This window comes from Onychomys torridus, chromosome 6 (assembly GCF_903995425.1).
Source record: "Onychomys torridus chromosome 6, mOncTor1.1, whole genome shotgun sequence".
Taxonomy (NCBI): Eukaryota; Metazoa; Chordata; class Mammalia; order Rodentia; family Cricetidae; genus Onychomys; species Onychomys torridus.
The window spans coordinates 65,382,704-65,410,121 of NC_050448.1; the positions used below are offsets into that span (position 1 = coordinate 65,382,704).

At 49.2% G+C, this 27,418-nt stretch overlaps 3 protein-coding genes across 4 annotated transcripts in view; 2 read left to right on the forward strand and 1 right to left on the reverse strand.

The window, feature by feature from the left end:
• Positions 1-3: 3 nt before the first annotated feature.
• LOC118585659 (glycosylated lysosomal membrane protein) lies at positions 4-4,078 on the forward strand. Of its 2 annotated transcripts, none has more exons than XM_036190461.1 (6): positions 4-233; positions 683-937; positions 1,123-1,323; positions 2,105-2,323; positions 3,201-3,457; positions 3,572-4,078. In XM_036190461.1, exons 1-6 carry the CDS (start codon positions 117-119, stop codon positions 3,735-3,737), a joined length of 1,215 nt encoding a protein of 404 aa, XP_036046354.1. In that variant the 5' UTR covers positions 4-116; the 3' UTR covers positions 3,738-4,078. The 2 variants fall into 2 exon arrangements, with proteins under 2 accessions (XP_036046354.1, XP_036046355.1); XM_036190462.1 differs by having other exon boundaries at positions 2,105-2,236.
• A 576-nt stretch (positions 4,079-4,654) lies between these two features.
• Positions 4,655-11,716, reverse strand: Tmem79 (transmembrane protein 79). Its single transcript, XM_036190079.1, has 4 exons — positions 11,517-11,716; positions 8,688-9,590; positions 8,255-8,468; positions 4,655-5,628 (listed from the first exon to the last, which is right to left on the reverse strand). Exons 1-4 carry the CDS (start codon positions 11,536-11,538, stop codon positions 5,415-5,417), a joined length of 1,353 nt encoding a protein of 450 aa, XP_036045972.1. The 5' UTR covers positions 11,539-11,716; the 3' UTR covers positions 4,655-5,414.
• Positions 11,717-12,396: 680 nt separating this feature from the next.
• The window catches only part of Smg5 (SMG5 nonsense mediated mRNA decay factor), a 28,579-nt gene continuing 13,557 nt past the window's right edge, over positions 12,397-27,418 (forward strand). Inside the window, exons 1-9 of the mRNA XM_036190078.1 lie at positions 12,397-12,643; positions 18,593-18,691; positions 19,167-19,290; positions 19,671-19,827; positions 22,230-22,319; positions 23,773-23,862; positions 24,888-24,966; positions 26,895-27,020; positions 27,121-27,189. Of these exons, the coding sequence (XP_036045971.1) occupies positions 12,570-12,643; positions 18,593-18,691; positions 19,167-19,290; positions 19,671-19,827; positions 22,230-22,319; positions 23,773-23,862; positions 24,888-24,966; positions 26,895-27,020; positions 27,121-27,189 (908 nt within the window). The 5' untranslated portion in view covers positions 12,397-12,569. The remainder of the gene's footprint in view (positions 12,644-18,592; positions 18,692-19,166; positions 19,291-19,670; positions 19,828-22,229; positions 22,320-23,772; positions 23,863-24,887; positions 24,967-26,894; positions 27,021-27,120; positions 27,190-27,418) is intronic.

Below are 27,418 nucleotides of genomic sequence, written 5' to 3' on the forward strand. Positions count from 1 at the left end.
GCCCCCTAAAGGGATCAGGAGGAAGGGACTCCTGTGACTGAGGCTCTTCTGCGGATCAGGAGGAAGGGAGTCTTGTGACTGAGGCTCTTCCGCGGAGTTAAAGTTGGTGCAGCTGGATGTGCCGCAGTTGGGGACCTCACTGGGGCTGGGTTCCCTGTGGCCCCACCCCATGGCTCCTTTTGAGTCTTGTGTGTTCAGCTCCATTTGGCATGCTGGGAGAAGAGACCCGCCAGGTAAGGGATCTGGAAATAAAGTAATTGATGATTCCAGAAATACAACCTGTCCACGATGACTGGAATCTGGGGCGACCGACGGGTGGAGGCTAGCGAGGAATCAACCCAGAGAGTGAGCATGGAGCTATGAATGATGGGAAGGATTGTGAAGAGAGCACACGTGACTGGTGATGTCAACCACGGCTCAGCTAGTGTAGTTCAGGAACAGGCAAGTTTGAGGATTTAAAAAGCTTTCTCAGGCCTGAGCTTTGATCTCACCAGGGTCAGGGTAATCCTGAATCTACCCTGTTTCTTCTCAACCCTACATCTGCCCCTGATTCCTTGAGGCCCTCAATTTCCACACATCCTCTTGCCTGGTCCTCAAAGGCCCTTGCATTGCCCAGGACCTGCTGCTTTGCCTGTGATCATCCCTGATCTTGTACTCTCCACCCCACTACCCCATGTTCCAGGTGTCTATGGAGGTTATTTCTGGCTGGCCAACTCCCCAGAACCTGCTTCATATCCGGGCAGTGGGCACCAACTCTACCCTGCACTATGTATGGAGTACCCTAGGGCCTCCAGCTGTGGTGCTGGTGGCCACCAACACCACTCAGAGTGTCCTGAGTGTCAACTGGAGTCTCCTGCTGTCTCCTGATCCTGAGGGAGGTCTGATGGTGCTCCCCAAGGACAGCATCCAGTTTTCGTCTGCTCTTGTCTTCACCAGGGTGAGGGGGGCTGGAAGAGCTCAGAGAGAAGAGCCCAGGGACGGAGTTCATCTACCCCAAGGGAGAGGGGAGGGTTTAGGACAGGGTGGGTGAAGTGGGTGCAATTTGGGGTGGGTTGAGCGAAAGCAATATGCAAGAGAAAGCCAGAGGGAGGCAAGCCCCATTCCACTTCACCCTGTCCCCAGCTGCTTGAGTTTGACAGCACCAGGGTGCCCAAGGGGGCAGCCCAGCCCTCAGGAAAACCATACCCTCCGTACTCCTTGGCTGAGTTCTCCTGGAATGATATCAACAACTCACTGGACCTTGCCACTCTGAGCGCCATTTTTCAAGGCCATCCTGTAGATGACCCTGCTGGAGCATTTGCCAATGGCAGCCTGGCCTTCAAGGTGAGGCTGTGGGTAAGAAACTCAAAAGGCTGATTTAGGGGCTGGAGAGATGGCTCAGCATTTAGCTGGAGAGATGGCTGAGCGTTTAAGAACACTGGCTGTTCTTCCAGAGGTCCTGAGTTCAATTCCCAGCAACCACATGGTGGCTCACAACCATCTGTAATGAGATCTGGTGCCCTCTTCTGGCTGCAATCATGCATGTAGGCAGAATACTGGGTACATAATAAATAAATAAATCTTTAAAAAAAAACAAAAAGGCTGATTTATGCTGGGCGGTGGTGGTGCACTTCTTTAATCCCAGCACTCGGGAGGCAGAGCCAGGAGGATCTCTGTGAGTTCAAGACCAGCCTGGTCTACAGAGCAAGATCTAGGGCAGGCACCAAAACTACACAGAGAAGGTTGGGGATTTAGCTCAGTGGTAGAGCACTTGCCTAGCAAGTACAGGGCCCTGGGTTCGATCCTCAGCTAAAAAAAAAAACTTCACAGAGAAACCCTGTCTTGAAAAACCAAAAAAATGCTGGGCGGTTGTGGTGCACGCCTTTAATCTCAGCATTAGGGAGGCAGAGCCAGGCGGATCTCTGTGAGTTTGAGGCCAACCTGGTATCCAAAGTGAGTTCCAGGAAAAGCACAAAGCTACACAGAGAAACCCTGTCTTGAAAAACAAAAAAAAAAAAAACAAAAAACCAAAAAAAAAAAAAAAAAAAAAGCTGATTTATGAGGATGGGAAGAATGGGAGTGTCCTTCAAGCTCTGATCTCCCCACATGGCTTTCTCCTTCCCAGGTCCAGGCCTTTTCTGGATCTGGCCGACCTGCCCAGCCCCCTCGTCTCCTGCACACAGCGGATGTCTGCCAGCTAGAAGTTACCCTGGCTGGAGCTTCTCCACGTGGAAACCACTCCCTATTTGGCCTAGAGGTAGCCACCTTGGGTATTGGCCCTGACTGCCCCACAGTCCAAGAGCTGCATTCCATCGATGATGAGTATGCACCCGCTGTCTTCCAGGTCAGGTTTCCAGTGGGAGGTAGATGGGTGGGATCCTGTTAGCATCCCAGAAAATCAACCAACCATTTATTAGTTTTCAAAAAGATTTGTCAAAAAGATTTGTTATTGTGTATGTGTGTTTGTGTGTGTGTGTATAAGTTCCTGCGGGAGGCAGGAAGAGGGCATCAGATACCCTGGAGCTGGAATCACAAATGGTTGTGAGCCTCCTGACATGGGTGCTGGAAACTGAATTTGGGTTTTCTCAAGAGCAGCAAACTCGCCGGGCAGTGGTGGCTCTCGCCTGTAATCCCAGCACTTGGGAGGCAGAGGCAGGTGGATCTCTGAGGCCAGCCTGGTCTACAAAGCGAGTTCCAGGACCAGGCTCCAAAGCTACAGAGAAACCCTGTCTCGAAAAAAAACAAAAACAAAAACAAAAAAAAAGAGCAGCAAACTCTCCGTCACTGAGCCGCCATGCCGGCTGCCTCCACTATCCACCCATTTTTTAAAGGGTTTTGTTTGTTTGTTGTTTTGTTTTGTTTACGATAGAGTCTCCCACGATAGCCCTGACTGGCCTTGAACTCTTGAACTCACAGAGTTCTGCCTCCTGAGAGCTGGGATTAGATGCATGCACCACCACATGCACCACCACACGCAGACCCTCATTTATTATTTTAACACTTTCTCTGGCTCCAGACAGTGCTTCATGATCTTCAGAAGGGGTGCTCCTTAACCTGGGGCCCAGAAGGAGCAAGGGCAGAGCGGCAAGGCTCTGTTCGGAGCTTAGTACCGGACGCTCTTACTGGCTTGGACTGCTAGTGGCATGCAGCTGGGAGAGGTGGGGAAACAGAGGCTGGCCCGGGTTGGTCCATCTCACCCTGCCTCCTTCGCCTCTCTCCAGCTGGACCAGTTGTTGTGGGGCTCCTCACCATCTGGCTTCATGCAATGGCGACCAGTGGCTTTCTCGCAGAAGCAGCGGGGCCTAGACTCAGCCCTCTCCTGCCAGTCTTCCTCCCTTCACCCCACCTTGGCGTATCCTCTCCCTCAGTCACCTATTGTCCAAGCGTTCTTTGGGTCCCCAAACAACTTCTGTACCTTCAATCTGACATTTGGGGATCCCACAGGCCCTGGCTACTGGGACCAACACTACCTCTCCTGGTAAGAACCAAGGATTTGGGGAGGTCACAGTGGAGGAGGGCTGAGCCCCTCAGCCTTCCTTCTTAAGCTTGTTTACCTCGTGTTTGTTTGTTGTTTTAAACCTTCTTGCTCTAGGTCAATGCTTCTGGGAGTGGGCATGCCTCCAGTGGATAACTTATCTCCACTAGTCCTTGGAATCATGGCAGTGGCCCTGGGAACCCCAGGGCTCATGTTGCTGGGGGGAGGCCTGTTTCTGCTGCTGTGCCAGAAGCAGCATCCCGAGTACCAGTCCCTAAACTGAAACCCATCCTCCAGAGGGAAGGGCAGGACCACATCCGCCTTGCTGAGCCTCACACTGTCGGAAGGTAGAGGGTCAGTGTTGCGGTCTGCTTTTCTGCAGAATCTCAGAAGCCAGCCTCAACTGCTGGGGCTCCCTGGGTCATGTCCTTCCTACCCTAGGGAGAGGCTGGAATTACTGGTAAGAGGAAGGGCCCTACTGGAGTTTCCCCTTCTGTCATGTACCACTCCCCTTCCCCGTGGATAAAACTTGAAGGTCTGCAATGAGAATGACTGCTTGGCTGCCCTAAGGGGCGTGAAATAGATATTTTTTTCCATTAAAGATTCAAATTTCTTATTTTTAAATGAGATTTATGTATTTTATTATATGTGAGTGTTTTGTCTGCATGTGTGTGTGTGTGTGTGTGTGTGTGTGTGTGTGTGTTACCTGTGGAGGTCAGAAGAGGGCACTAGATCCCCTGGATGGATGGTTGTGAACCACCATATGGGCAATGGGAATTGAATGCCAGAGCAACAAATGGTCTTAACACTGAGCCATCCATCTCTCCAGCCCAGACCATGTTCCTCTTCTTCCCTCCCTCCCTCCCTCTGTCTCTGAGACAGCATTTCTCTGTGTAGCCCTGGCACTCACTCTGTAGACCAGGCTGGCTTCAAACTCAGAGATCCGCCTGCCTCTGCCTCCTGAGTGCTGGGAAAGGCGTGCACCACCATGCTTGGCTGGTTTCAGCAAATGGGAAGACTGAGAGATAGGCTTGGAAGGCAATTTCTATTCGAGGACACATTTTCTCACCAATCCTAGTGGTTTCTCACCAAGGCTCTTGAGAACCATCCTCCACCCCTTGAACTTGATGCTTAGGAGGTGACTTGTGTCTTGAGGGTGTTGGGAGTTAGCAGGAAGAAAGAGCCGTGGGAGGCTGGCAGTGATTTATTACATACTCACACATAGAAGTGGGCAAACAGTCTCTCTGCCATCCCAGCCACTACATGTGAATACATACACACTTCTTCCAGAGGTTTCACCTCTGCACCCCACCTTTTTTATTTTTTATTTTTATTTTTTTTATTATTTTTCCCACCTTTTTAATAATGGACTTCTTGGAAGTTTGAAAAGTGGAAGGTTACAGGGACCCATGTAGGCTGGGAGAGGGAAGACAACAGAGATAACAGTCTTGACTGAGGCAAAAAAGCCTTGAAGCCAGTAGAGCGGTAGAGAGGGCCTTGAACCCAGGCCCCAGAGGAAGGTTTTCACCTAATGTCAAAGATATCAAAGCCCTTATCTGATGTGATACCAACCTCTACTCTTGGGCTTAGGTAGTTTTTCCATCTCCTTGACCTTCCATCTAGACAGCTGGCAAAGACAGTTCAGGTTGGGCTGTGGCGCTGCACCTCTGGCCCACAGGAAGCTGGGGAGCGAGGTAGCCATCCAGCCTTAGCCTTAGTGTGGCATGGTGGGAGGCTGCCCAAGAAGGAAGTGTGCTTCTCCAGTCTCTCCCTTAGGCTCTCGCCCTCCAGGGGTAAAGCAACCGCTAGGGGAGAACTGAGGTATCTGGGCCCCGTTGGATGGGGCCCCTATGGGGCAGTAGCAAGGTTCCTCACATCGAAGGGCCAGGACCTGGGCAAAGACCAGGCTTGCAACTGTTTCAGGGAAGGCCTGGAAGTCCCTGTACAGTCCTAGAGCAACTCAGCCCCATGAGCGTGGTCTGTAGTCAGAGAGGGATCGAACGTGGTCCGGGTAGTCCAAGCGGCTCTCGGAAGCAGTGAGCATGCGCTCCGGCTCCACCACGAACATGTAGTAGAGGTTCCACATCAGCATGGCCAACAACGGCAGGAAAGTCAGTCCGTAGCCAAAGCCTCGGAAGGAACGGCCCACAGCAAAGGTCAACCAGTAGATCAGCCTGTGGGAGCATGACAAGGGTTGTCTACTCTCCAGGGCCCAGCCAATAGGTCAGGAGCAGACAATGGGAGACCAGATGGGAGCGGGTGCCAAGGCCAGTGCTCCTTGGGACTACTGCTAACTACCACAAACACACATACGATTAATATATATGCTCCCAGTGTTTACTTCCCCAATTAATTTCATTTTTAATTAAATGACAATTAAATGTTCATTTACATGATTCAGAATTAAATGAGAATTCAACTTTAATGTTGACCTCCCCTGTCCAGCAGTGGAGCCACACACTTTTAGTACCAGCACTTGGTAGGCAAAGGCCGGCAATCTCTGAATTTGAGGTCAGATTGGTCTACAAAGCTAGTTCCAGGATGGCCAGGGCTACACAGAGAAACCCTGTCTCAAAACAAACAAACAAACAAACAAAACTTGTCTTCCCCTTTTCTGATACTCCACCCTAGGCATCCAGTTCTACAGTTTCTTGAGTCATCTCTATTTTATAGATATTAACAAAAACTTGTCGTGGTCCAGGGCTTCACAAAGGCAGGCGAGTGGTCTACCACTCAACTACAGCCCCAGTGCACACCCACCCCCAGTCCTGCCTTCACCCTCCCAAATGAAGGGTTACAGGCACACTCCCCCAGGGAGCTGGGCCTAAAGCTAAAGCCGTGCATGCCAGGCATACATACACTCTGTTAGCTGAGCTGCACCCTGGTCCAGTGTGTTGTCTGCCCCCCACCACCCCCAGCTGTTCCCTTCCTTTCTGGTTTGTTCATGAGCTAGACTCTCACTGTGCAGCTTTGTATGGCCTCGAACACGTACTGATTCTCCTGCCTCTGCTTCCTGAGTGGTGGCTGGGACCATGCACTCCAGGCTCTGTTCTCATTCTTACCGGCTCCGGAGTGTTTTCTATTTACCCTTTGCAGATAAAGAAACAAAATTCTGCTGGGCGGTGGTGGCACAGGTTCTCAATCCCAGCACTCAGGAGCCAAAGGCAGGCGAATCTGAGTTTGAGGCTATCCTGGTCTACACAGTAAGTTCAAGACAGACGAGCTGTGTAAGGACCCTGTCTCAAACAAAACAAAAGCTCACTTTCAATATCCAGTAGGTTGAGGCAGGAAGACTGCAGAGAGTTTGAGTCCAGACTGATTTACCTAGTTTCAGGCCAATGTGGGCTACAGTTTGGGCTGTCTCTAAAATAAAATAAAATTCACCGATGACTCCAAATGGAATGAAAGAAAAGTAATGAGACTGCCGTGAGCGCACACTGCTTCCGGGTCAAGAGGTCAGAGCCCTTAACCAGGGCTCTCCTCACCGACAAGCAGATTTCCTGCCAGAGAACGAGGGACCAGAGCCATTTAACCCCGAAGAGAAGGCCGTTTGAGTGCAGTAACTGGTCTGTGTAAGGTCGGCATCAGAGAAGTTCATTTATTTGTTCCTTTTCTTTTTGGGGGGGATGGTTTCAAGACAGCGTTTCTGTGTCTGTAGTCCTGGCTGTCCTGGAACTCGTTCTGTAGTCCAGGCTGGCCTCAAACTCAGAGATCTGCCTGCCTCTGCTCATTTTGTTTTTTGAGACAAGGTCTGTTAGGTTGTTCTGACTGGCCCAGAACTCACTATGCAATTCAGGCTGGCTTGAACTCTGGGCAGCTCTCGCTCTCTCTCTCTCTCGTTTATTTATTTTATTTTTTGAGACAGGGTTTCTCTGTGTAGCTTTGTGCTTTTCCTCACTCTGTTGGCCTCGAACTCACAGAGGTCCGCCTGACTCTGCCTCCCAAGTGCTGGGATCACAGGCGTGCGCCACCACCGCCCATCTGGGCAGCTCTCTTACTTCAGTCTTCCAAGCACTGTGATTGCAGGCCTGAGTGGCCACTACATCGCCTTCAGGGCAGTATGTAGCACCGTATAAGGAAGAACTTTCTAGTAATTAGAACTCTTAAACCTGGAAAGGTGGTGATCCCAGCACTTAAGAGGCTGAGACCGGAGGATTGCCAAGAGTTTGTGTCCAGGCTGGATGGTGAGATGGTGACTGTCTCAAGCAAAATAAAACAGAAAACGTCCCACATAGGGGGCTGGAGAGTTGGCTCTTCTTCCAGAGGTCCTGAGTTCAATTCCCAGCAACCACATGGTGCCTCACAACCATCTGAAATGAGATCCCACACCCTCTTCTGGCCTGCAGGCTTACATGCAGGTAGGACACGTATGCATAATAAATAAATTAAATCTTTATTTATTTATTTTTTAAATGTCCCCTATAGCCAACTTTTAAGGCTACTTGAATGGAGTGTCACAGACTAGAGAAGCACCTTCAGTGGGCATACTAAATGGCACCTGAGGTTAGGATGGTCAGTCCTGGGCTTAGACATATGAGGCAGTAGGTTCGATTCTCTGTACCGAGATAAATAACATTCCAAGGCTCCCCACTGGCACACCTCTGAGATCGACTTCTGAAAGGAAGCTGGGAGCTGACCCCCTGCCTGCTACCCAGTGAAGCGCAAGAGACCGGTGGACTCACGGCTGCACGGTGCACATGCAGAAATCCCGACCTCAGATCTCCAGACCTGCAGCCCCCAGGAGGCTCTAACACCTTCGCTTCCCCGCCCTGGCCGGGGCCACCCCCGCCCCCTACTCACCGAGATATTGCGAACAGACCGGTGAGCAGCGGGAGCAGCTTGAGGGTGTCCTGGGGCAGATAGGTGGAAAGGACGGCCAGGTTGAAGAAGTAGAGGATGAAGAGCTGCACGGACTGGGCCACATACTGCCGGTGGATCTCCACTTCCCGCCGCGGCTCTCCAAAGGGCCGGAGGGCGGAGAAGCACAGGAGACTCAGCCCGTACACAAGGAGCCCTGGCAGGGGAGGAGGAGGCACATGGGGTCAGAACAGGCAGGAGGGCTTGGGCAGGGTTTCAGGAAGATGGCTCTTGGGCCAGGACTGCCCAAGAGGACACGAGCGCTCTCTGCAAGAGAGGGAGCGCAGAGCGGCAGGTTTGGGACGCCCTGAGTACCACCCCACCCAAGCCTCTCTAGCCCACTTGCTAGGCAGCCCTCTCCAGGGCCCAGACTCACCCAGCACGATGGGGAAGGTGGCAAAGACCCCACAGCGCAGGGTGTAGATCAAGCGGGAGCTCATGGTGGGCAGCCTCGGGGCATCGAAGGGCAGGAAGGCGTATGCCCCATACAGCAGGCAGGGGAAGAAGATGAGGGCAGCCACCACCGAGGCCACGGCTCTCAGCGCCTCGCGGCCTCCGCAGCTCCCACAGCCCCCACAGGACCGGCCAGGGGGTCTCACCACGGCCTCAGCCCACTTGCACTCTGGAGGCTCAGGGTGGCCCAGGCGGGCTGGCATGCAATTCCTGCGCTCGCCCTGTCCGGCCTCCCGGGGATGCAAGATGGTGCGCTGCTCCTGGGGCTTCCGCTCGATACACTGTAGGTCAATGGGCACGAAGGCCCTAACTGCCTTCCCAAGGAGCAAGCTGGCATCGTCTTTGAGGGGGTCCTCCGACTTAGTGAGTGGTTCCAACTCTAGGGGTTCTGGTTCAATATCTCGCCAGCCTGGGGGATCCGGAAGTGGGACGCTGGCCTGGGGGTCGGTCCCCCAGGGCAAAGTGGCCGCCTCACTTACAGTGCTGTCTGGACCATCCTCGGGCCCCTCTCTGACTAAGGGGGAGCCAACTGAAGACCCCACGGTGAGAGACTCAACTCCAGGGGACTCAGTCCCACCTTCCCCGTCTGGCTGCCGGCCGGGGGGCACCAAAGCCTGCGGTGGGCTCTTCTCTGGACCCTCGGGCCCCGTCATTTCCAGCAGGGCCAGTGTCTCTGGTTCTGGTTCTGTCATTGCGAGGTCAGTTCTGAGGTCTATCCCAAGGTGATACCATCCTAAAGGGTAAGTTCTGTGAAAATACCTTGTCTTCTGGCCCCGGGACAGTTCCTCAAACTGGAACTCACCAGAGCGGCCGGCCTCATGGGACTCTAGAGAGAACAGGGTGGAGGAAGGTCGAGTTGAGACAGAGAAGGCAGCCAAGGAACACTGAATGGAGAAACGCTTTCAAAATAAGTGTCATCCAGCAGGACCGGGCTGAGTCAGGGGCACAAGCCCTGGCAGCTGTGGCCTCAGCCTACGCCCACACCCGCCTTCTGCTCTCTCCACCAAAACCCCCCCCCCGGAATCATGGCCACTCTAGCTTTGGAATGGGAGGGACTCGGCTGAGAACTTTACAACTGAGCATCACCCCAGAGAGAAACTGTCCCTTCACCCTTCCACTTGCCCTTTGCCCCGCAGATCCCCGCCTGGAACTCTCTTGGCAACTGATACCAGTTGCCAGCTACTCAATTCCTCAGTCCCCATTCCAGGAACCAGTCATTTTCTAAACGCCCCCCACTTGCCAGGCTCACCCAACTCAGCCGGGCTGGGCTCCTCTCAGACTTTCAGCTCTAGAGAGGCTGTTCCCAGGCCTTCCTGCGTTTTGCTCCCCACCACCCTCCAGTCCACTGCTTGTGGGCAGACTCTTTCTCTTTGTTCACCCCTAGGCCCCTCCTGGCCCTGCCCTTTGGACCCACCATACCCTCTTACTTTACATCTGCGGAGAGGAGGAGGATCCCAGGAAAGGAACTGCCTAGCTGCTGGCTGGCTCTGCAAGTATTTCCCAGTCTCTCTCCCCTGACCTGTGTCTCCAAACCTGTCTGACCAGAGCAGGTGGGGCTCAGATTAAAGGCACAGGCCCTGCCCTACAGAATCTGCCGACTGGGAGACTGCTGAAGGAGGATGTCATCCGTTTTGAAAGTGAGGGTGTAGCTGGACCCAGAGCTGTGGACTCCAGGTGTTCTGGGGTGTGTGAGAGCTCCCAGTTCAGGAAAGCGTCAGGGGAAAAGTGGGTCTGTATGCCAAAGGGTACTCAGAGTAAGTTGGGAAAAGACAACACTTGCCAGTTTGTTCTTTCTGTAAATGTGTATCTGTTTTAATAATGTGCTGTTCTTGGGGTGCGCACTCCTTTAATCCCAGCGCAGGAGGCAGAAGCAGGCGGATTTCTATGAGTCTGAGGACAGGCTGGTCTAAAAGCCAAGATTCAGGACAGCCAGAGCTACACAGAGAAGAGATCCTGTCTCAAAGACAAAAACAAACAAAATATTCCAACCAACAAGTGCTATTTTGGGCACCGGGACAGGAGAAGAACAAAGTGGCAATCAAGGTTTCTAGCTATGGGGTAATAGGCATCAAACATTCACACTGAGCCTGGGAGTGCTGGGCACGCCTTCAATCCCAGGCCCCAGCACTCAGGAGGCAGAGGCAGGTGGATCTTTGTGAATGAGTAGACCAGCTTGGTCTACAGAGCAAATTCCAGGACAGTTGGGACTACACAGAAACCTTGTCTTGAAAAACAAAACAACAACAATCACTAATCAGTAAGAGAATTTCAGTAAGGAAAAGCCTCTTTAAGGTGACATTGAAGTGGAAACCCAATGGGCGTTCAGGAGTATGACTGTTTGTTGTACAGGAACTGCAAGTCAAAGGCCAACAGACAGAAACGACTTCAGGCTGTTTTAGGAAGAGAAAGGCAGCTTGGTGGCTGGAGCCAGGAGCATATACATATCGCCGTGATAATGTGTATACATACAGGACCCCAAGCACCTTGTTTTTAGGTTTATGGTTAAGAAAGCAATAGGGCTGGCAAGATGGCTTACCAGGTAAGGGTTCTTACTCCCAAGCCTGATTACCTGAATTTGATCCCCAGAAACGACGCCATGGAAGGAGAAAACTGCCTTCCCCGGGTTCTCTGACCACCACAGGTGGAACACATGCCACCACACATGTACACACTTAATAAATGAAAGTAGTGTCTCTGGAGGAATTCCTTAACAAACAAACAAAAACCACGGCTCCTCCCAGGCAGCCATCACCTTCTAGTCCTCCTGCCCACATCCATGCTGGGACACAGTCACAGGCTCTGTGCGTCCGCGTCAACAGCACAGTCACGTCTGGCGAGAACTGGTTTGATGCCCATCTCCACTCTTGAAAATCTTTTCACTGCCCCCCTTCTGCAATCATTTCTGTGCCCTATTTAAAATTATTTTTATTTTATGTGCATTGGTGTTTTGCCCGCCTGTGTGTCTGTATGAGGGCGTCGGTCGGAGCCCCTGGAACTGGAATTACAGATGGTTGGGAGCGGTCATGTGGCTGCTGGGAACCGAACCCGGGTCCTCTGGAAGAGCAGCCAGTGCTCTTAACCTCTGAGCCATCTCTCCGGTCCCTAGCTGTCCTATTTAGAGCTGAGCACGCTACAGTCTTTTTTTTTCCTTCCTTGGAAACTTTAACTTCTTAAAAAATCACATTTTATCATGGGGTGGGGACATGCCGCAGAGCACGTGTGTGGAGCCCAGGACAACCTGCCTGAGTCATTCACCTTACACCATGTGGGCTCCAGGGGTCGAGATTAGGTTGGCCGCAGGCGCCTTGATCCGCTGAGTCACCTCGCCGGCGCGCTCTTTTTAAATTGTGTATTTTATTACTTTTTCGAAGCAGGGTCTCCCTCCTAGGTAGCGGGCTGGGACCTTGCTGCAGGCTGCTGGGCTCCCTAAGTGCTAGGACGAGAAAGCCTGCCCTCGTACGCCCGCTTGCTCTGGCATCTTGGACAACCCAGCTTCCCGTCAAGGACATCGGACAAACCCCGCAGAAGCCATGCCGCCCAGAGCTAGTTTCGGGTAACTTCCCGGGGCGGAACCAATCTTTCGCGAGATTTGGTTGGAGCGGTCACCGGCCCGCAGCGTTGCGGCAGCTATCGCGAGAGTTGATAGGCGGAGGAGGAGCCGTCTCCGGCAGCCGCCTCACAGCGATGGCGGCCGAGCAGGGCCGGCGGCGGTGGCGGCTGCGGCTACGGCTGGAGACGGCAGTGGAGGAACCAGTGGTGGGCGGCGGGGGCCTGTGACCAGGAGGCGCCCCCGGGCCTAGGCACCATGAGCCAAGGCCCCCCTCCAGTGGAGAGCAGCGAGCCAGAAGCAAAGGTCCTCCACACCAAGCGGCTTTACCGGTGAGAGGGCCGGGGCGTGTGTGCAGCCACGGTGGGGAAGCGGGGCCGGCGAGGGGCGGGGCCTGTGGCGGGCCGGCCCGGCGAGGGCGGGGGTGCAGCCTGGGAGCGGGCGGGCGGGCGGGCGGGCCGGGCGGAGCCGAGCGGGCTGGCTGGGGGAGGCTGGGGGAGGTTGGGAGCATGTGGCTGCAGTCGGCCGGGCTTGGCGCGGGGCACTGGAGGAGGGATCCGGTGGGAATAGGAGGCTGGAAGGGTTGGATCGGTGAGAATCGGGGGGTCACAGGTGGATTAAAAACAAGCACACACCGAAGGGAGTGGTGCTCAGAGCCCCGCTGAGGACCGGTGGTTTTCGGGAAACAGCCCTTGACCCCAAAAACAGCCTTGTGTCCTTGATTTGCCCCCTCTCACTGTGTGACCTTGGGCCTCAGTTTCTTCTTCCTTAAAAGGAAGGGCCTGGGGCTGGAGAGGTGGCTCATCGGTTAAGAGCACTGGCTGCCCTTCCGGAGGACCCGGGTTCAATTCCCAGCACCCACATGGCAGCTCATAACTGTGACTCCAATTCCAGGGGATCTGACACCCCGGCGTAGACATACATGCAGGCAAAACACCAGATGCACAAGAAAGAAAAAATAAATCATCTCTTAAAAAGGAAACTTCAGCCGGGCGGTGGTGGCGGCACACGCCTGTAATCCCAGCACTCGGGAGGCAGAGGCAGGTGGATCTCTGTGAGTTCGAGGCCAGCCTGGGCTACAGAGCGAGTTCCAGGAAAGGCGCAAAGCTACACAGAGAAACCGTGTCTCGAGAAAAAAAAAAAAGAAAGAAACTTCAATGTATAGAAAATGGATTTGATCAGAACACACTCTGAAGTTTGGCTTGGGTCTTGTGGACCCTGAATGAGAAAGAAAGCCAGAAGTCTAGTATTCAAGTTCCGCACTGACTCATTCCTTACAGTCTGCGTCCATACTCTTGTGCAGCTCAAGTGGAGCCTAGATCCCAGAGTTGAGTCACAGTAGGATGAAGTATAGAGACCACGATGATGAGTTTTCTAGTGGAAAGTGGGGCTTGTGCTCCCATTTACCTCAGGCCCTGCTGAATGGAGGTGTCTGCCTGAGAAGAGTACCGGCCCTGCCCAGTCTTAGTAGTAAAGAAGCAAGAGCTGGTTGTGTTTGTGTGTCCTGCGTGTTCTGGCCTTGTAAGCCAGAAGGGGAAAGGCAGTACAGGCTCTTACAGAAATCGGAAGGTGATCCCCATCAGCAGCCCCTGGCCTCCCGTTGTGGGGCCCCAAGGAGTAGTCCCCAGGCCGAGGCGTTCCCTGGAGATGGCTTGTGTAACTAGCAGTGCTGCTAGGTGCTGAGCTGCCTGTCAGGCCAGCATGGCCAGTGTCTGTGGTGTGCCTTCCTTGTCTCCAGCCTGGCTGATGGCTCTGGCCAGTCTACGGATTGTGTCAAGTTGGCTTTCTCAAACCTGTGTTTCACAGGACTGACAGATTGAGCTGGTGTGTTTGCAGCACATGCTTATATGTATGTATGTGTGCCTACGGATTATCTGTGATGGTGTTGGTTTTGAGTAGGGTGAACATTTGAGGCAGCCAGTGTATGTGTGTGTAAGGCACTGGTAATGACAGTCCAACTTCTGATAAATGTGTTGTTAGACAGTGGAGCTGTCATTGAACTCAAATAGAGAAACTCTCATAGCTAGCTGTCTAAAAATATGGCACTTTGCTATCTTTTAAGGCTATCTAGAGAAAAAGAAGCAGGAAAAGGGTTGCTGGGAAATCTACAAATACCACTTAAGTTATTAGGCTAGTTAGTTCTGTACTTGTTTTAAAAATATTTTCTTTAGCCGAGCGGTGGTGGCGCATGCCTTTAATCCGTGCACTCAGGAGGCAGAGCCAGGTGGATCTCTGTGAGTTCGAGGCCAGCCTGGTCTACAGAGTAAAATCCAGGACAGGCACCAAAGCTACACAGAGAAACCTTGTCTTCAAAAACAAAAACAAAACCAAAATTTTTCTACCATTATTTGAATGAAGATGACTAATTTCCATGGTTTATCAAAGGGAGATTACAGTGTCTTGAAGAAGCTTATGATATGATAAACAATGGGTGCTAAGGTGCTAAGTGCTCTCAGATTAAGCATTTGTCCTTGGTGCTTTCTAGAGTGTCAGATATTAACTTTCTTTTTTTAAAAATTGAGAATGTAAGGAAATCTCTGGAGACTGCTCATAAAATACAGACACTTGGACTGAGGGTATAGTCTAGTGGAGGCATTGGGTTCAGTATTACAGCAACTCAAAAATAAAACACCTGTACTCTGATTACATCTGTCTGTGAAGGCTCAGGAAGCTTACTTAGGCAGGATAACCACTTGAACTCAGGAGTTTGAGGACAGCAAGATCCTCTGCCCTCCACCTCCCCCCCCCAAAAAAAAAGCAAATAAAAAACTGTCCAATGAACTAAGCTGCTGCCCGTGCATTGAAGTCCAGATTTCAGGAAGGGATTGGCTCTTACCTTGAGGTAGACTGAAAGGTAACTGAATTCTAGAATATTGAGTTGTCAAGCTTGACTGTGAGAAGGCTTTGCTTTCCAACCCACTCCTTCAGCTGAGTGCTGAATCAGTTGGCCCTGTATAGCGCAGCTTTTAGTGGTGTGCAGCTGGGCCATACAGAATCCAAGTTCGCTGTGGTCCACTTTTTGGCCTAAGAACACATCTTGGTTTGGTCTGGAAATCATCAGACTCTGTTTTTGGATTGCCTTTGCGTCCACAGAAGAGCCTAATGTGCTTGCTTCCATAGCTTCGACCTGTCATCCTGTGTTTTAGCCCTTTGGGGCTTTTGGGTATCTGTTGTAGAGTAATGCTCTAATGACTGACTAGCTTCTTAGCTTCTAAAGTCAAACACCTCAGTGTTTAACAAAAAGGAGGGAGATTAATGCTCACTGAACATTTACCAAGCACTGACACGAGTGTTTTATTTATTAACAAAAGTAGGTAATTATCATATTCCCATTTTATAACAGAGTAAACTGAGCCATAAACAAAGCTGGTTATAAATATAGATGAAATTTGAACCAGGGAGTCTGGTTCCAAGCCTATAATCTTTGTGTTATGTTTTTATGTTGAGACAGGTTCTCAACTATTCATCCCCTTGGTTGGCTTGCAACTTACTATGTAGATAGTCATGGCCTTGATACAGCTGCCCCACCTCCTGAGTCCTGGGATCAAAGGCGTTCACCACTATGCCTGGCCTAGCCTACAGTCTTTGATATGTGGTGTTGCTCTGTAGCCTGGGCTGGCCCATACTTGCTGTGTAGCTCAGGCTGTTCTGAAATTCAGAGAGCACAATTGTAGTGCTGGGATCACATGTGCCCACACTCGCTCGGAAGCACTTTTTGTTAGTTTGTTTTTTGTTTTTCAAGACAGACTTTCTCTGTGTAGGCCTGGCTGTCTTGGAACTCCCTCTTATAGACTAGGCTGGCCTTGAACTCTGGAGACCACCTGCCTCTGCCTCCAGAGGGACTGGTGTTGAAGATGTATGCCACATGTTTGTGTGTGAACATACTTTTGCCCTGATACGGGTGCCAGAACCTCTACGGAGGTGACAGGACAACTTCTGGGAGTCAGTTCTACCCTGTGGGTCTCGGGTAGAATTTAGGTCATCAGGTTTCATAGCAAGTGCCTTAACCCTTAGCTGAGCCATCATGCCATGCCACCTTTTCCCTTTGTGAGGTAAAGTCTCATGTGCCTCTCTGCCTCATGAATGCTGTGATTATACATGATTGCTCAATTTTGTTTGTAGGTTTTTTTGCCGTTATTTATTTGTGTATATGTGTACTCTTGGAATGCTTCCCATTAAATTTATGGACTTATATACCACTTGTCTTAGAGTTTCTGTTGCTATGAAGAGACAACCATGACCGTGACAACTCCTTTTTGTTTGTTTGTTTTTGAGACAAGGTTTCTCTGTGTAGTAGCCCTGGCTATCCTGGAACTCACTCTGTAGCCCAGGCTGGCTCAACTCACAGAGATCCACCTGCCTCTGCCTCCCAAGTGCTGGAATTAAAGGTGTGTGCCGCCACCACCTGGCAACCACAGCAACCTTTATAAAGGAAAACATTCAACTGAGGTGTTTGCTTATAGGTTTAGAGGTTTAATCAGTTATCATGGCAGGGAGCTTGGTTGCATGCAGGCAGACATGGTGCTGGAAAAGGAACTGCTGCATGTTGATATGCAGGGAACAGGAAGTAGACTAATGTCACATTGAGCAAAGAAGAGCTCAAAGCTCCTCCCCCCCACAATTGCACACTTCCTCCAACAAGGTCACACCGACTCCAACAAAGCCTCACCTAGTAGTACCACTCCTTATAGTGTTATGGTGACCCGTTACATTCAGCGCCACACCGCTCAAACAAAAAAATCTCACGACAGAATTAGAACTGAAAAAACACTTAGCTTTATAGTTTCTTTCATAAATTGTTACCTGACCTCCATTTTAATGAGTCTTTCTCTGTCCTGCCAGCCAGATCCCAAATAAAGACACAGAGACTTATATTAATTATGAAAGCTTGGCCTGTAGCTTAGTCTTGTTCCTAACTAGGTCTTATATCTTTTTGTTTGTTTGTTTTTTTGTTTTGTTTTGTTTTTTGTTTTTGTTTTGTTTTTCCAGACAGGGTTTCTCTGTAGCTTTGGAGCCTGTCCTGGACTAGCTCTGTAGCCCAGGCTGGCCTCGAACTCACAGAGATCCACCTGTCTCTGCCTGGGATTACAGGCATGCGCCACCACTGCCTGGCTGGTCTTATATCTTGAATTAACCCATATGTTTTAATCTACATTCTACCATGTGTTTTGTTTTGTTTTTTTACCTTTCATTCTGTACCTTTGACTTGTGCATCCCCTGGCATCTCCTGCTTACCTAGATTCCTCTTCCTCTCTCTGTTCTAGGAAGTCTTGTCTATACCTCCTGCCTAGCTATTGGCCATTCATTTCTTTATTAAACCAATCAGAAAGCAGCTTGGCACATCTTTACAATGTAAACAAATATTCCACAACACTCCGTGTTCTCTCATTCCCTTATATTTAGCTTTCCTTGTTCCCTTTTCGTTTTATACCCACAGGTGCATTTGTTTACATATGTATACACGCACGTGCGCACATACACATATGTACTCACATGTGAGTGAGAATATGTGGGAATTTTTTTCTTCCCTAGATTGTGAGCTCACTTAATATTATTAGTCTGAGTCTATTTTCTTGAAAATTTGTTAACTTCATTTTTCTTTATAGCTAAATAGTATTCCATTTTTTTTGTATACTGAACTTTAGTTACCTGTCCATCTATTGGTGGACAGTGAGGCTGATTCTCATTCTTTGTTATAGTGAATAAAGTATCAATAAACATATACATGTATTCATGTGAATGTATGTGTGTATGTATGTGTCGGTGAATGGAGAGATAAAAGCACATAGTATTCTTTTAGAAGGTCTGAGTTTAATTCCTTGGAACCCATAGTTCACAGTTGCCTGTAGCACTACTAGCTCAGGGCATCTGTCACCCTCTGCTGACCTCCAAGGGTATCTGTAAATGTGTGTGTGTGTGTGTGTGTGTGTGTGTGTGTGGTGCATGTGTGTGGATAGTATTTTATTTTGTGGGCTCTTCTATGCATCAAAAGATTTCTAGCAGCATCCAGTAAATGCCAGCAGCACCCCACTCAAGTGGGACGACCGGCCTCTTCATCGTGCCATGTGCCCTTGATTGGGGGCTGCTGTATCAGGATGGAGGCTGTCTTGTTTTGTGGAGCTCAGTCTACAGCCTGCCTTTTCATTTCCTTAACCCTAAGTCTTCCCTTCCCGTTATCTCCCCTTCCTTCTCCTCTGCCTTTGAGCTTTTCTTTAGAATCAGTAACCCAGCACTCAAAGTAAACTGTGTACATGGCTCAGGGGCTCTTTGTTTCCTTGCAGGGCTGTGGTGGAGGCTGTGCATCGGCTAGACCTCATCCTTTGCAACAAAACTGCTTATCAAGAAGTGTTCAAACCAGAGAACATTAGCCTGAGGAACAAGTAAGCTGGAGATCCTCAACTAGAGTCTTACTGTTGTCCCCTCCCCCACTATTAACTGTGCTGGGTATAAATAAGTGTGCGTGACCTTTAACCCCCTGACCTCATGGTACACTACTGACCCATAGGGTCTCTGGCTTTGCTGAGAGAAGAGGTGGGGATCCCTCATTCCATCTGCAGCCTGTACATCCACTGGATTGGTACCATACGAATGGCATTGGAATTGAAGGGATAAAAAGGAAGTGAGATGGGGAAGAGACTCTAGGGAGAATGAAGACTGTTAAAATCCTTGTGACTTCCCGCTGCTGTCTTTTGGGGGCTCCTCTTACTTCCTAGGCTCTAGTTCCCATCCTTGACACTGATGGCTCTTGGGAGGCAGAGATCTGTTGGTGTCGGTAATAGCCCGTGCCTTGCCCTTAGCTCTGTGTGTTCTTTGTCAAGGGGTGGCAGTACCTCATGCTCCCTTACGCCTCCCCAGGTTGCGTGAGCTCTGTGTGAAGCTTATGTTCTTGCATCCGGTAGACTATGGGAGGAAGGCTGAGGAGCTGCTGTGGAGAAAGGTATACTATGAAGTTATCCAACTCATCAAGACTAACAAAAAGGTAAGGGGCCCTAGGACTGGGAACGAAACTTGTCTAAAGATGTGAGTGAGCAAGGAAAGGAGCTAGAAAAGTAGGTCCAGAGCATTGGTGGGGTGGGGGGGGGGAGGGGACGGACCCGGGATGGGGTGAGGACACACGGACAGAAGAGAGGAAAGAGAAAGTTACACATAATTGAAATTGGAGAAGGGAGGGAGCTTATTTTCACATGAGAGGCCCAGAGAGGTTGGTTGATCTAAGGCTGTAGGGGTAACTTTATGGGAAGAGAGATGTGGTTGAGATCCTGGAGCCAAGAACAGAAGCTTATTTCCTCAGTTAGATGAAGATGTTGTGGCAGAGGGAGTGGTTCTCCGGCTTATTTCTTTGCCTTTCCTGATCTCCAGCATATCCACAGCCGGAGCACCTTGGAATGTGCCTACAGGACTCATTTGGTCGCTGGCATTGGCTTCTACCAGCATCTCCTTCTCTATATCCAGTCCCACTACCAGCTTGAACTACAGTGCTGCATTGACTGGACTCATGTCACGGACCCCCTCATAGGTCAGTGAAACCTAAAAGGGCTTGAGGAATAGGTTCTTGTGCCTCATCGTCTTCAAGGTTGGAATAACTAGTGAGCAGCCAGGCAGTGGAACACCTTCAGATGCTTTGTAAAATCAAGTTTATCCAAACAGGCATGAGTTACTTTCATTGAAGGTTTTAAGGAATGAGAGGCCCAGAATTGTGAAGTAATGTGGAGGCTAAGGGAGGGGACCTGGCTGTAGTGTAGATCTGGTTCTAGAAGATGCTATTAACTTTTGTTTTCTTCTTCTAGTTGAGTTCTGCTGGCTCTGTTGCTTTTAGCTTTAGGGAATGTTTTCCAGTATTTGGTTAAAGTTTTTTTTTCCCCCTCACTTTTCTTTATTGAGAAATTTTCTTTCTTTCTTTCTTTTTGGTTTTTCGAGACAGGGTTTCTCTGTGTAGCTTTGCACCTTTCCTGGAACTCACTCTGTAGCCCAGGCTGGCCTCGAACTCACAAAGATCCACCTGCCTCTGCCTCCCGAGTGCTGGGATTAAAGGTGTGCACCACCACCCAGCGAGAAATTTTCTACTCACTTCACATAACACCCACCATTCCTCCCTCCTCCCTCCCCCCACCCCGTGGTTAAAGTTTTAAAATCTTGAGAAATGTTGGGGAAATTGTTGACAGTCTTTCTAGAAGTGCAGCCAACTGAGGTCCTAGCAGCAGTGGCTTTCCTTTTGTGCTCACACTTTCCCCTTTAGAGGCCCTCCCCATCTCTCCTTGTCCTGTGGGTACCCTTCCCTCCTCTAGAGCGTTGCCCCAGCCTTCACTAGGAGTAGACTTTCTGTCGGAGATGCAAGCCATGTCCTTGCTACCACCTGACATGTTCTTGTCAGATGCAGAGCATCCGTGCTTTGTGTTCTTAAAATACTGAGAAACAAAAGGAAGCGCCGGGTAAGGTGCTTGCCACAGAAGCGTAAGGACTGAGTTTGGGTCTCCAGCACCCATGTGTAAACCAGGCAGAGCACTTGCAGATCTGTAACCCTAGTTCTAGGAAGGTCGAGTCAGAAAGACCCTGGGGCTCGCTGTTCAGACAGTCCAGCTGACCTGATGGCCTCAGGCTCGGGTCCTCAAACGGGGTGGAGAGTGGGAGGGCCAGTGGGAGGGCCCTTGCTGCCTGAGTTCCATCCCTGAGATCCACGTTATAGAAGGAGAGAATCAGTTCCTACAAGTTATCCTCTGGCTTCCACATGTGTGCTGCGGCATGCACGCACCCACCTACATACACATATACACATAAAACATAAGAAATGTAATAAAAAATTGTAAAGGTGGTAAGAGTTGAGGAAGATACCCAGTGTCTACATCTGGCCATTACACATACTGTTCTCTCACACACATGTGCATGTGTACACACACATAAGCAAAGAGGACTGACATACTACAGCTCAGTGATAGAGTGCTTGTCTGACTGTGTGAGGCCCTGGGTTCAAGCCCCAATTCCACACAAGATTAGTGTGGAGGCAGTGTCTGTAGGCTTTACTAGAAAGTTAAAGGGTCCATAGCCTCAGAATTTGCTTGAGGCCTTCTGGTCCTCAAACACTACACTTTTTCTCTTTGGTGTTTTCATTCAGTCTTGTAGAAAGTCTGCAGGAACATCAGGAAACGTTTTTTAGAGCAGGATTCCCTAACAGGTGACCTGCAAAGCAGCAGGGCATGAGGCCAGGTGCTCTTTGAAATGTTCTGTTTTGTTTTGAGTCAGGGTCTCACTATGTATCTCTGGCTGCCCTGGAACTCGCTCTGTAGATCAGGCTGGCCTTGAACTCACAGAGATCCACCTGTCTCTGCCTTCTAAGTGCTGGGATTAAAAGCACGTACCACCACGCCCAGCTATGTGTCAGGGTACTCCTGAGTTAAGAAACCCTCAATGTAGCATGCATTTGTGAATCTTACCAAACTTTGTACCTTCACATAGGTTGCTTTGATGTAGTTCTTCCTGTCTCCTCTCCTAATACTGGAGCCTCATCCTTTTCTGTTAGACTTCCTGAGTTGACCTTTCAGATGATCTTCCTCTTGGGCACTGTCCCCTTTTGAGGGTCTTCTTTCTTTTGTGCCTCTATGTGTCTACTTTCTTCTTAATATGTGTCTTCTCAGCTCTATAATACAGTTGCAAGACTAACCTAGCATCTCCTCTTCACTTAGGAGATGTTTCTACCTAGGTGGGTGTAGAAGAATGGACTCATAAATCAATATCTGAGCTGGACGATGGTGGGGCACACCTTTAATCCCAGCACTTGGGAGGCTGAGGCAGGCTGATCTCTGAGTTTGAGGTCAGCCTAGTCTACAAAGTGAGTTCCAGGAAAAATAAAAACAAAACAACAACAAAAAAAAATCAACATCTGTCTCCTCCCCCCCCCCCCCCCCCCGCCACGCCCCATTTCAGGATGCAAGAAGCCAGTATCTGCTTCAGGAAAGGAGATGGATTGGGCACAGATGGCATGCCACCGATGTCTGGTGTACCTGGGGGATTTGTGTAAGAATCTTCACTTTGCATTTTACTCTGCCTTGGGCTGTGGGAAAGGTGCAGACTGCTTCAGTTGTTGGTACCATCTTTTATGTATTGGAGAGCTGAAGAAGCAGTTGGTTACAGAGTTCTGTCTTGCGTGCCTGTGAGCCAGCTCTCTATGGAGAGCTAGGAATGGGGAAATGCCTTTGACATTTGAAGTAGTCAGGATGATCACTATTTCAATAGGTCAGGAAAATTTGTAACTTGGGTCCTTCTCCTTGGAAGCCTTCTGTTATCTCTGTAGGCTCCTAGGTGAATAGGAACTTGAACATCAAGAAGCTCAGAGAGTACTTATGAGTTTTGCTGAGGCTGGAAAGGTGCTGAGTCTCTAGTCCTTGTAGACGTCCATTCCGTATTAGGCTGCTGGTATAGGTATGCTGGGCGCATTACATTTCATTGACCAGAAGTTCTTCTGGCTCTGTCTCCACTGCGCTCCTGGTCTATCTACTTGTGGTCACTAGTATGCACAGAGTTCACTGTTTTACATTAACTGGACCAGTGTCTTCCTATAGAATCAACCAGTTGCATTCTCCTGAAGGAGAAACAGGGGTAAACTACTGCATCTGGACAGGGAATAGGAGGAAATGGTAAAGGTCACCTGCTGGAACCTTAAGAAGTTATTACTAGTAAATAGAGGGGGTTTCAGCCTCAATTTCTTTGTACATACTTGGAGTATGGACACAGATGGATGGACGGGGACACACACACACACACACACACACACACACACACACACACGTACAGGTTCATCCAAGTAAAGATATTTTCCTTACTTTCCGCTCTATATAAAAGGGAGCAATTAATCCTACTTTGTTACAAGTTTAACTTAGCATTTCTTTTTTTTTTTTCTTTTTTTAAAGATTTATTTATTTATTATGTATACAGTGTTCTCTTTGCATGTATGCCTGCAGGCCAGAAGAGGGCGCCAGATCCCATTACAGATGGTTGTGAGCCACCATGTGGTTGCCAGAAATTTAACTCAGGACCTCTGGAAAAGCAGTCAGTGCTCTTAACCTCTGAGCTGTATTTCCAGCCCATTACCTCATTTTTTATATATCCTGCTTGCTCAGCAGTTGGCTGGTATCTCCTGGCTCAGCCCTCCTTCTTCCCATCAGTCTCAATTTGACTTTCCTGCCTAACTTTCTGCCCAGCTACCAGCCTGTCAGCTTTTTTATTAATCAATGAGAGTAATACATAGTCATAATGTAGAAAAGGATTGTTCCACAGCAAATTCTTTACATTTTGAATCGTTAGCAAGGAAGAGAATACTGTGTATAGTCACACAGACTTAGGATTGTGTCAGAGACCTTACAGCCTGTGTGTAAGTTCATGTCCCTGCCTCCCAGGCTCTTTACAACTTTTCAGGGAGGGCTTCTAAAACCTAAAATCATCATTTCCCCCCCCTTTCTCTCTCATATAGCACGTTATCAGAATGAATTGGCTGGTGTGGACACTGAGCTGCTAGCTGAGAGATTTTACTATCAAGCCTTGTCAGTAGCTCCCCAGATTGGTAAGTGTCCTCCTTGGATGTAAACCAGATCATTTCCGAGGTAGGAAGTTCTGTTGGTCATAGAAAGGCCTTGTGCTCACTCCTCCAGGTTCTTGATTTTCCCTTTCTCCTAGTTCACCATGGGTATATAGTCTCCCTTTGTGACACACAGGAGACAAAGGAAGGGGAGAGAAATGGACACGTCTTAACAGAAGAAGGAGAAAATGGTTCCTTTCTCTGTGAGGTCTCTGTAGAAAGAAGAGATCATATATCAGCTTGTCCACCGAAGGGGTAGTGGGAGCAAGGATGAGAGTCAATTACAGGGGTTGATAGAATGCTTGACAAGCCTGCATAAAGGCCCCGTGTTTGATCCCTAGCACTGCAGAAGCCAGGCCTGGTGGTGTACAATTATAATCTCAGTGTTTGAGGCGTTGAATTAGGAAATTCACAAGTTCAAGATCATCCTTGGCTATATACCAATATTGAGACCAGCCTGAGCTACATGAGAGCCTATTTCAAAATATATATACTTTGCCAGGCGGTGGTGGCGCACGCCTTTAATCCCAGCACTTGGGAGGCAGAGCCAGGCGGAACTCTGTGAGTTCGAGGCCAGCCTGGTCTACAGAAGATCCAGGAAAGGCTCCAAAACTACACAGAGAAACCCTGTCTCCAAAAAACAAATATATATATGTGCCATTAAAGACAGAAATGGGGTTCATATGTAGAGTTTAGTAAGAAACTCAGACTTTGAACAAACAAACTGAGCTAGAGGAAAGGAAAAGACTCCATTAAAGAGCCATAGTGTAATTGAAGGGATGCCCCTGGGGGTCAGGTGAATCCCAGAAAACCAAAATGGAATGATGGGAAAAGAAGCTAGTGATTCTTCTGAGGAGGAGACTGATGTGCTGGTCATCTGAGGTTCCAGGGTTGCCTGCTGGCCTAGCTTTTTCCCTGGAGTTCTCTGATGCTTAGTGTTTGTTGATTGGGCCTGGCAGTCGTGACTAGGAGTTGTGGACTTGAACTGCATGAATTCTCTTTGACTCCAGGAATGCCCTTCAACCAGCTGGGCACCCTTGCAGGCAGCAAGTATTACAATGTGGAAGCCATGTATTGCTACTTGCGCTGGTGAGTGTTTGCCGGCTCTTTCCCCAGCCCTGCAGTCTCCCTGCTTCTTCCCCACTCCCCATCTCTGTTTCCTGTCTTTTGCCAGCTTCTGGCTAAACTTGTATGCTAGGTTGAGGGTCTCTTCACTTAGGGGTATGCTGACACAGCCCTGCTGTGTTTTACAGAGCCACATGGATTGATGGGCCCTTGGGACATTAAAATAACGACACTTAGTGTAAATGGGAGATTGTTCTCCTTGTGTCGTTTCCACGTGGGTTTGTTTGAGACAGGGTCTTGCTGTGTACCCGTGGCTGGCGAAGCTGACTCAAACTTGCAATGGTCCTTCTTCTCTGTCTCCAGATTGCTGGATCATAAGTATACATACCAGCCAGGATTGCTGGATTTCTCTAGAAGAAAATGAGTTTAATTCTTTTGTTTTCTTTTTCCTCTTTTTTTTTCTTTTTTTTTTTTTTTTTTTTTTTTTTTTAAGATTTATTTATTTATTATATATACAGTGTTCTGCCTGCATATGTCCTTGCAAGCCAGAAGAGGGCACCAGATCTCATTACAGATGGTTGTGAGCCACCATGTGGTTGCTGGGAATTGAACTCAGGACCTCTGGAAGAGCAGTCGGTGCTCTTAACCACCGACCCATCTCTCCAGCACCTCTTTTGGTTTTTTTGAGACAATGTTTCTCTGTGTAGCTTTGGAGCCTGTCCTAGAACTCACTCTGTAGCCCAGGCTGACCTTGAACTCACAGAGATCTGCCACTTGCCTCTGCCTCCCGAGTGCTGGGATTATTTTTTCTTCTTTTTTAAAGATTTATTTGTTATGTGAAGAGGGCAACAGATCTCATTACGGATGGTTGTAAGCCACCATGTGGGTGCTGGGAATTGAACACAGGACCTCTGGAAGAGCAGCCAGTGCCCTTAACTGCTGAGCAATCTCTCCAGCTCCTGTTTTCTTTATTTTATGTGTATGAGTGTTTTGCATACATGTATGTCTTTACTTTCCTTTTGTATCTGATACACAAAGGTCAGAAGAAGGCATCAGATCCCTGAAACTAGAGTTATAGACGCTTGTGGGAGCTAGGAATTTGAAACAGAAGGAGCAGGAGTTCAGGGCCAGCCTTAGTTACATGTGACTCTGTCTCAAGGGGAAAAAAAACAAAACAAGATAAACATGTCACATAGTGCCAAAGTTGTTGGTTTTGTAGTGAAATAGGTTTGCATTGAAGATTCAGCACTACCATGTGCCAGGTGTGTAAGCACCTTGGGTACTTTGTTCTTTGCAGGCTCTTTTTCTTATCTTGTGTGTAGATAGTATTAGAGTATGCTGTGTGCCTGACCTGGATTAGGTGTTGCAGCATTAACAAAGAATGCAGATAAGTATACTTAGTTGAAGTAAATGCTTATGGGGTGCTGCCTTGTTTGCAAATTGAGATAATATATTTAAGAAATGGTAAGTTAGGGCTGGAGAAATGGCTCAGAGGTTAAGAGCACCGACTACTCTTCCAGAGGTCCTGAGTTCAATTCCCAGCAACCACATGGTGGCTCACAACCATCTGTAATGAGATCTGGTGCCTCTTCTGTATACATAATAAATAAATAAATCTTAAAGAAAAAAAAAAAAGAAATGCTAAGTTAAACTTGTAACAAAGTAGGATTAATTGCTCCCTTTTATATAGAGCAGAAAGTAAGGAAAATATCTTTACTTGGATGAACCTGTGTGTGTGTGTGTGTGCGCGTGCGCGCGTGCGTGCGTCTGTCCCCGTGTGTCCGTGTCTGTGTCCGTCCATCTGTGTCCATACTCCAAGTATGTACAAAGAAATTGAGGCTGAAACCCCTCTATTTACTAGTAATAGCTTCTTAAGGTCCCAGCAGGTGACCTTTACCATTTCCTCCTATTCCCTGTCCAGATGCAGTAGTTTACCCCTGTTTCTCCTTCAGCATCCAGTCAGAGGTGTCCTTCGAGGGAGCCTATGGGAACCTCAAGAGGCTGTATGACAAAGCAACCAAAATGTACCATCAGCTGAAGAGGTCTGAGACTAGGAAGCTCTCCCCCAGCAAAAAGCGGTGAGTGGGGTCTGAGGGGAGGAGACAGTTACGGTGTCTACAGTGGGACCACAGAGACTATAGACCATCCCACATGTACTCTGGGTTCCTCTCATTCCAGATGTAAAGACATTAAGAGGCTGTTGGTGAACTTCATGTACCTACAAAGCCTGTTACAGCCCAAAAGCAGGTGAGTAGAAGGCGTGTGAACAGGATGATGTCAGGCAAGCCGCTGCCTTGGCTGCCCCTTACATGGGTCAAGGAAGCAACACCTGCTGCACTGTGCTTTCTGTGGGAAGGGCTTTCCAGTGGGTCCATCTATGGCGTCCCTCCCTCATTGTTGTGTCTGGGCCCGCCCTGGCTGACACCAAGTGAGCGATACTAGTTGCTGAAATAGTGACTGACTGAATAGACACCCA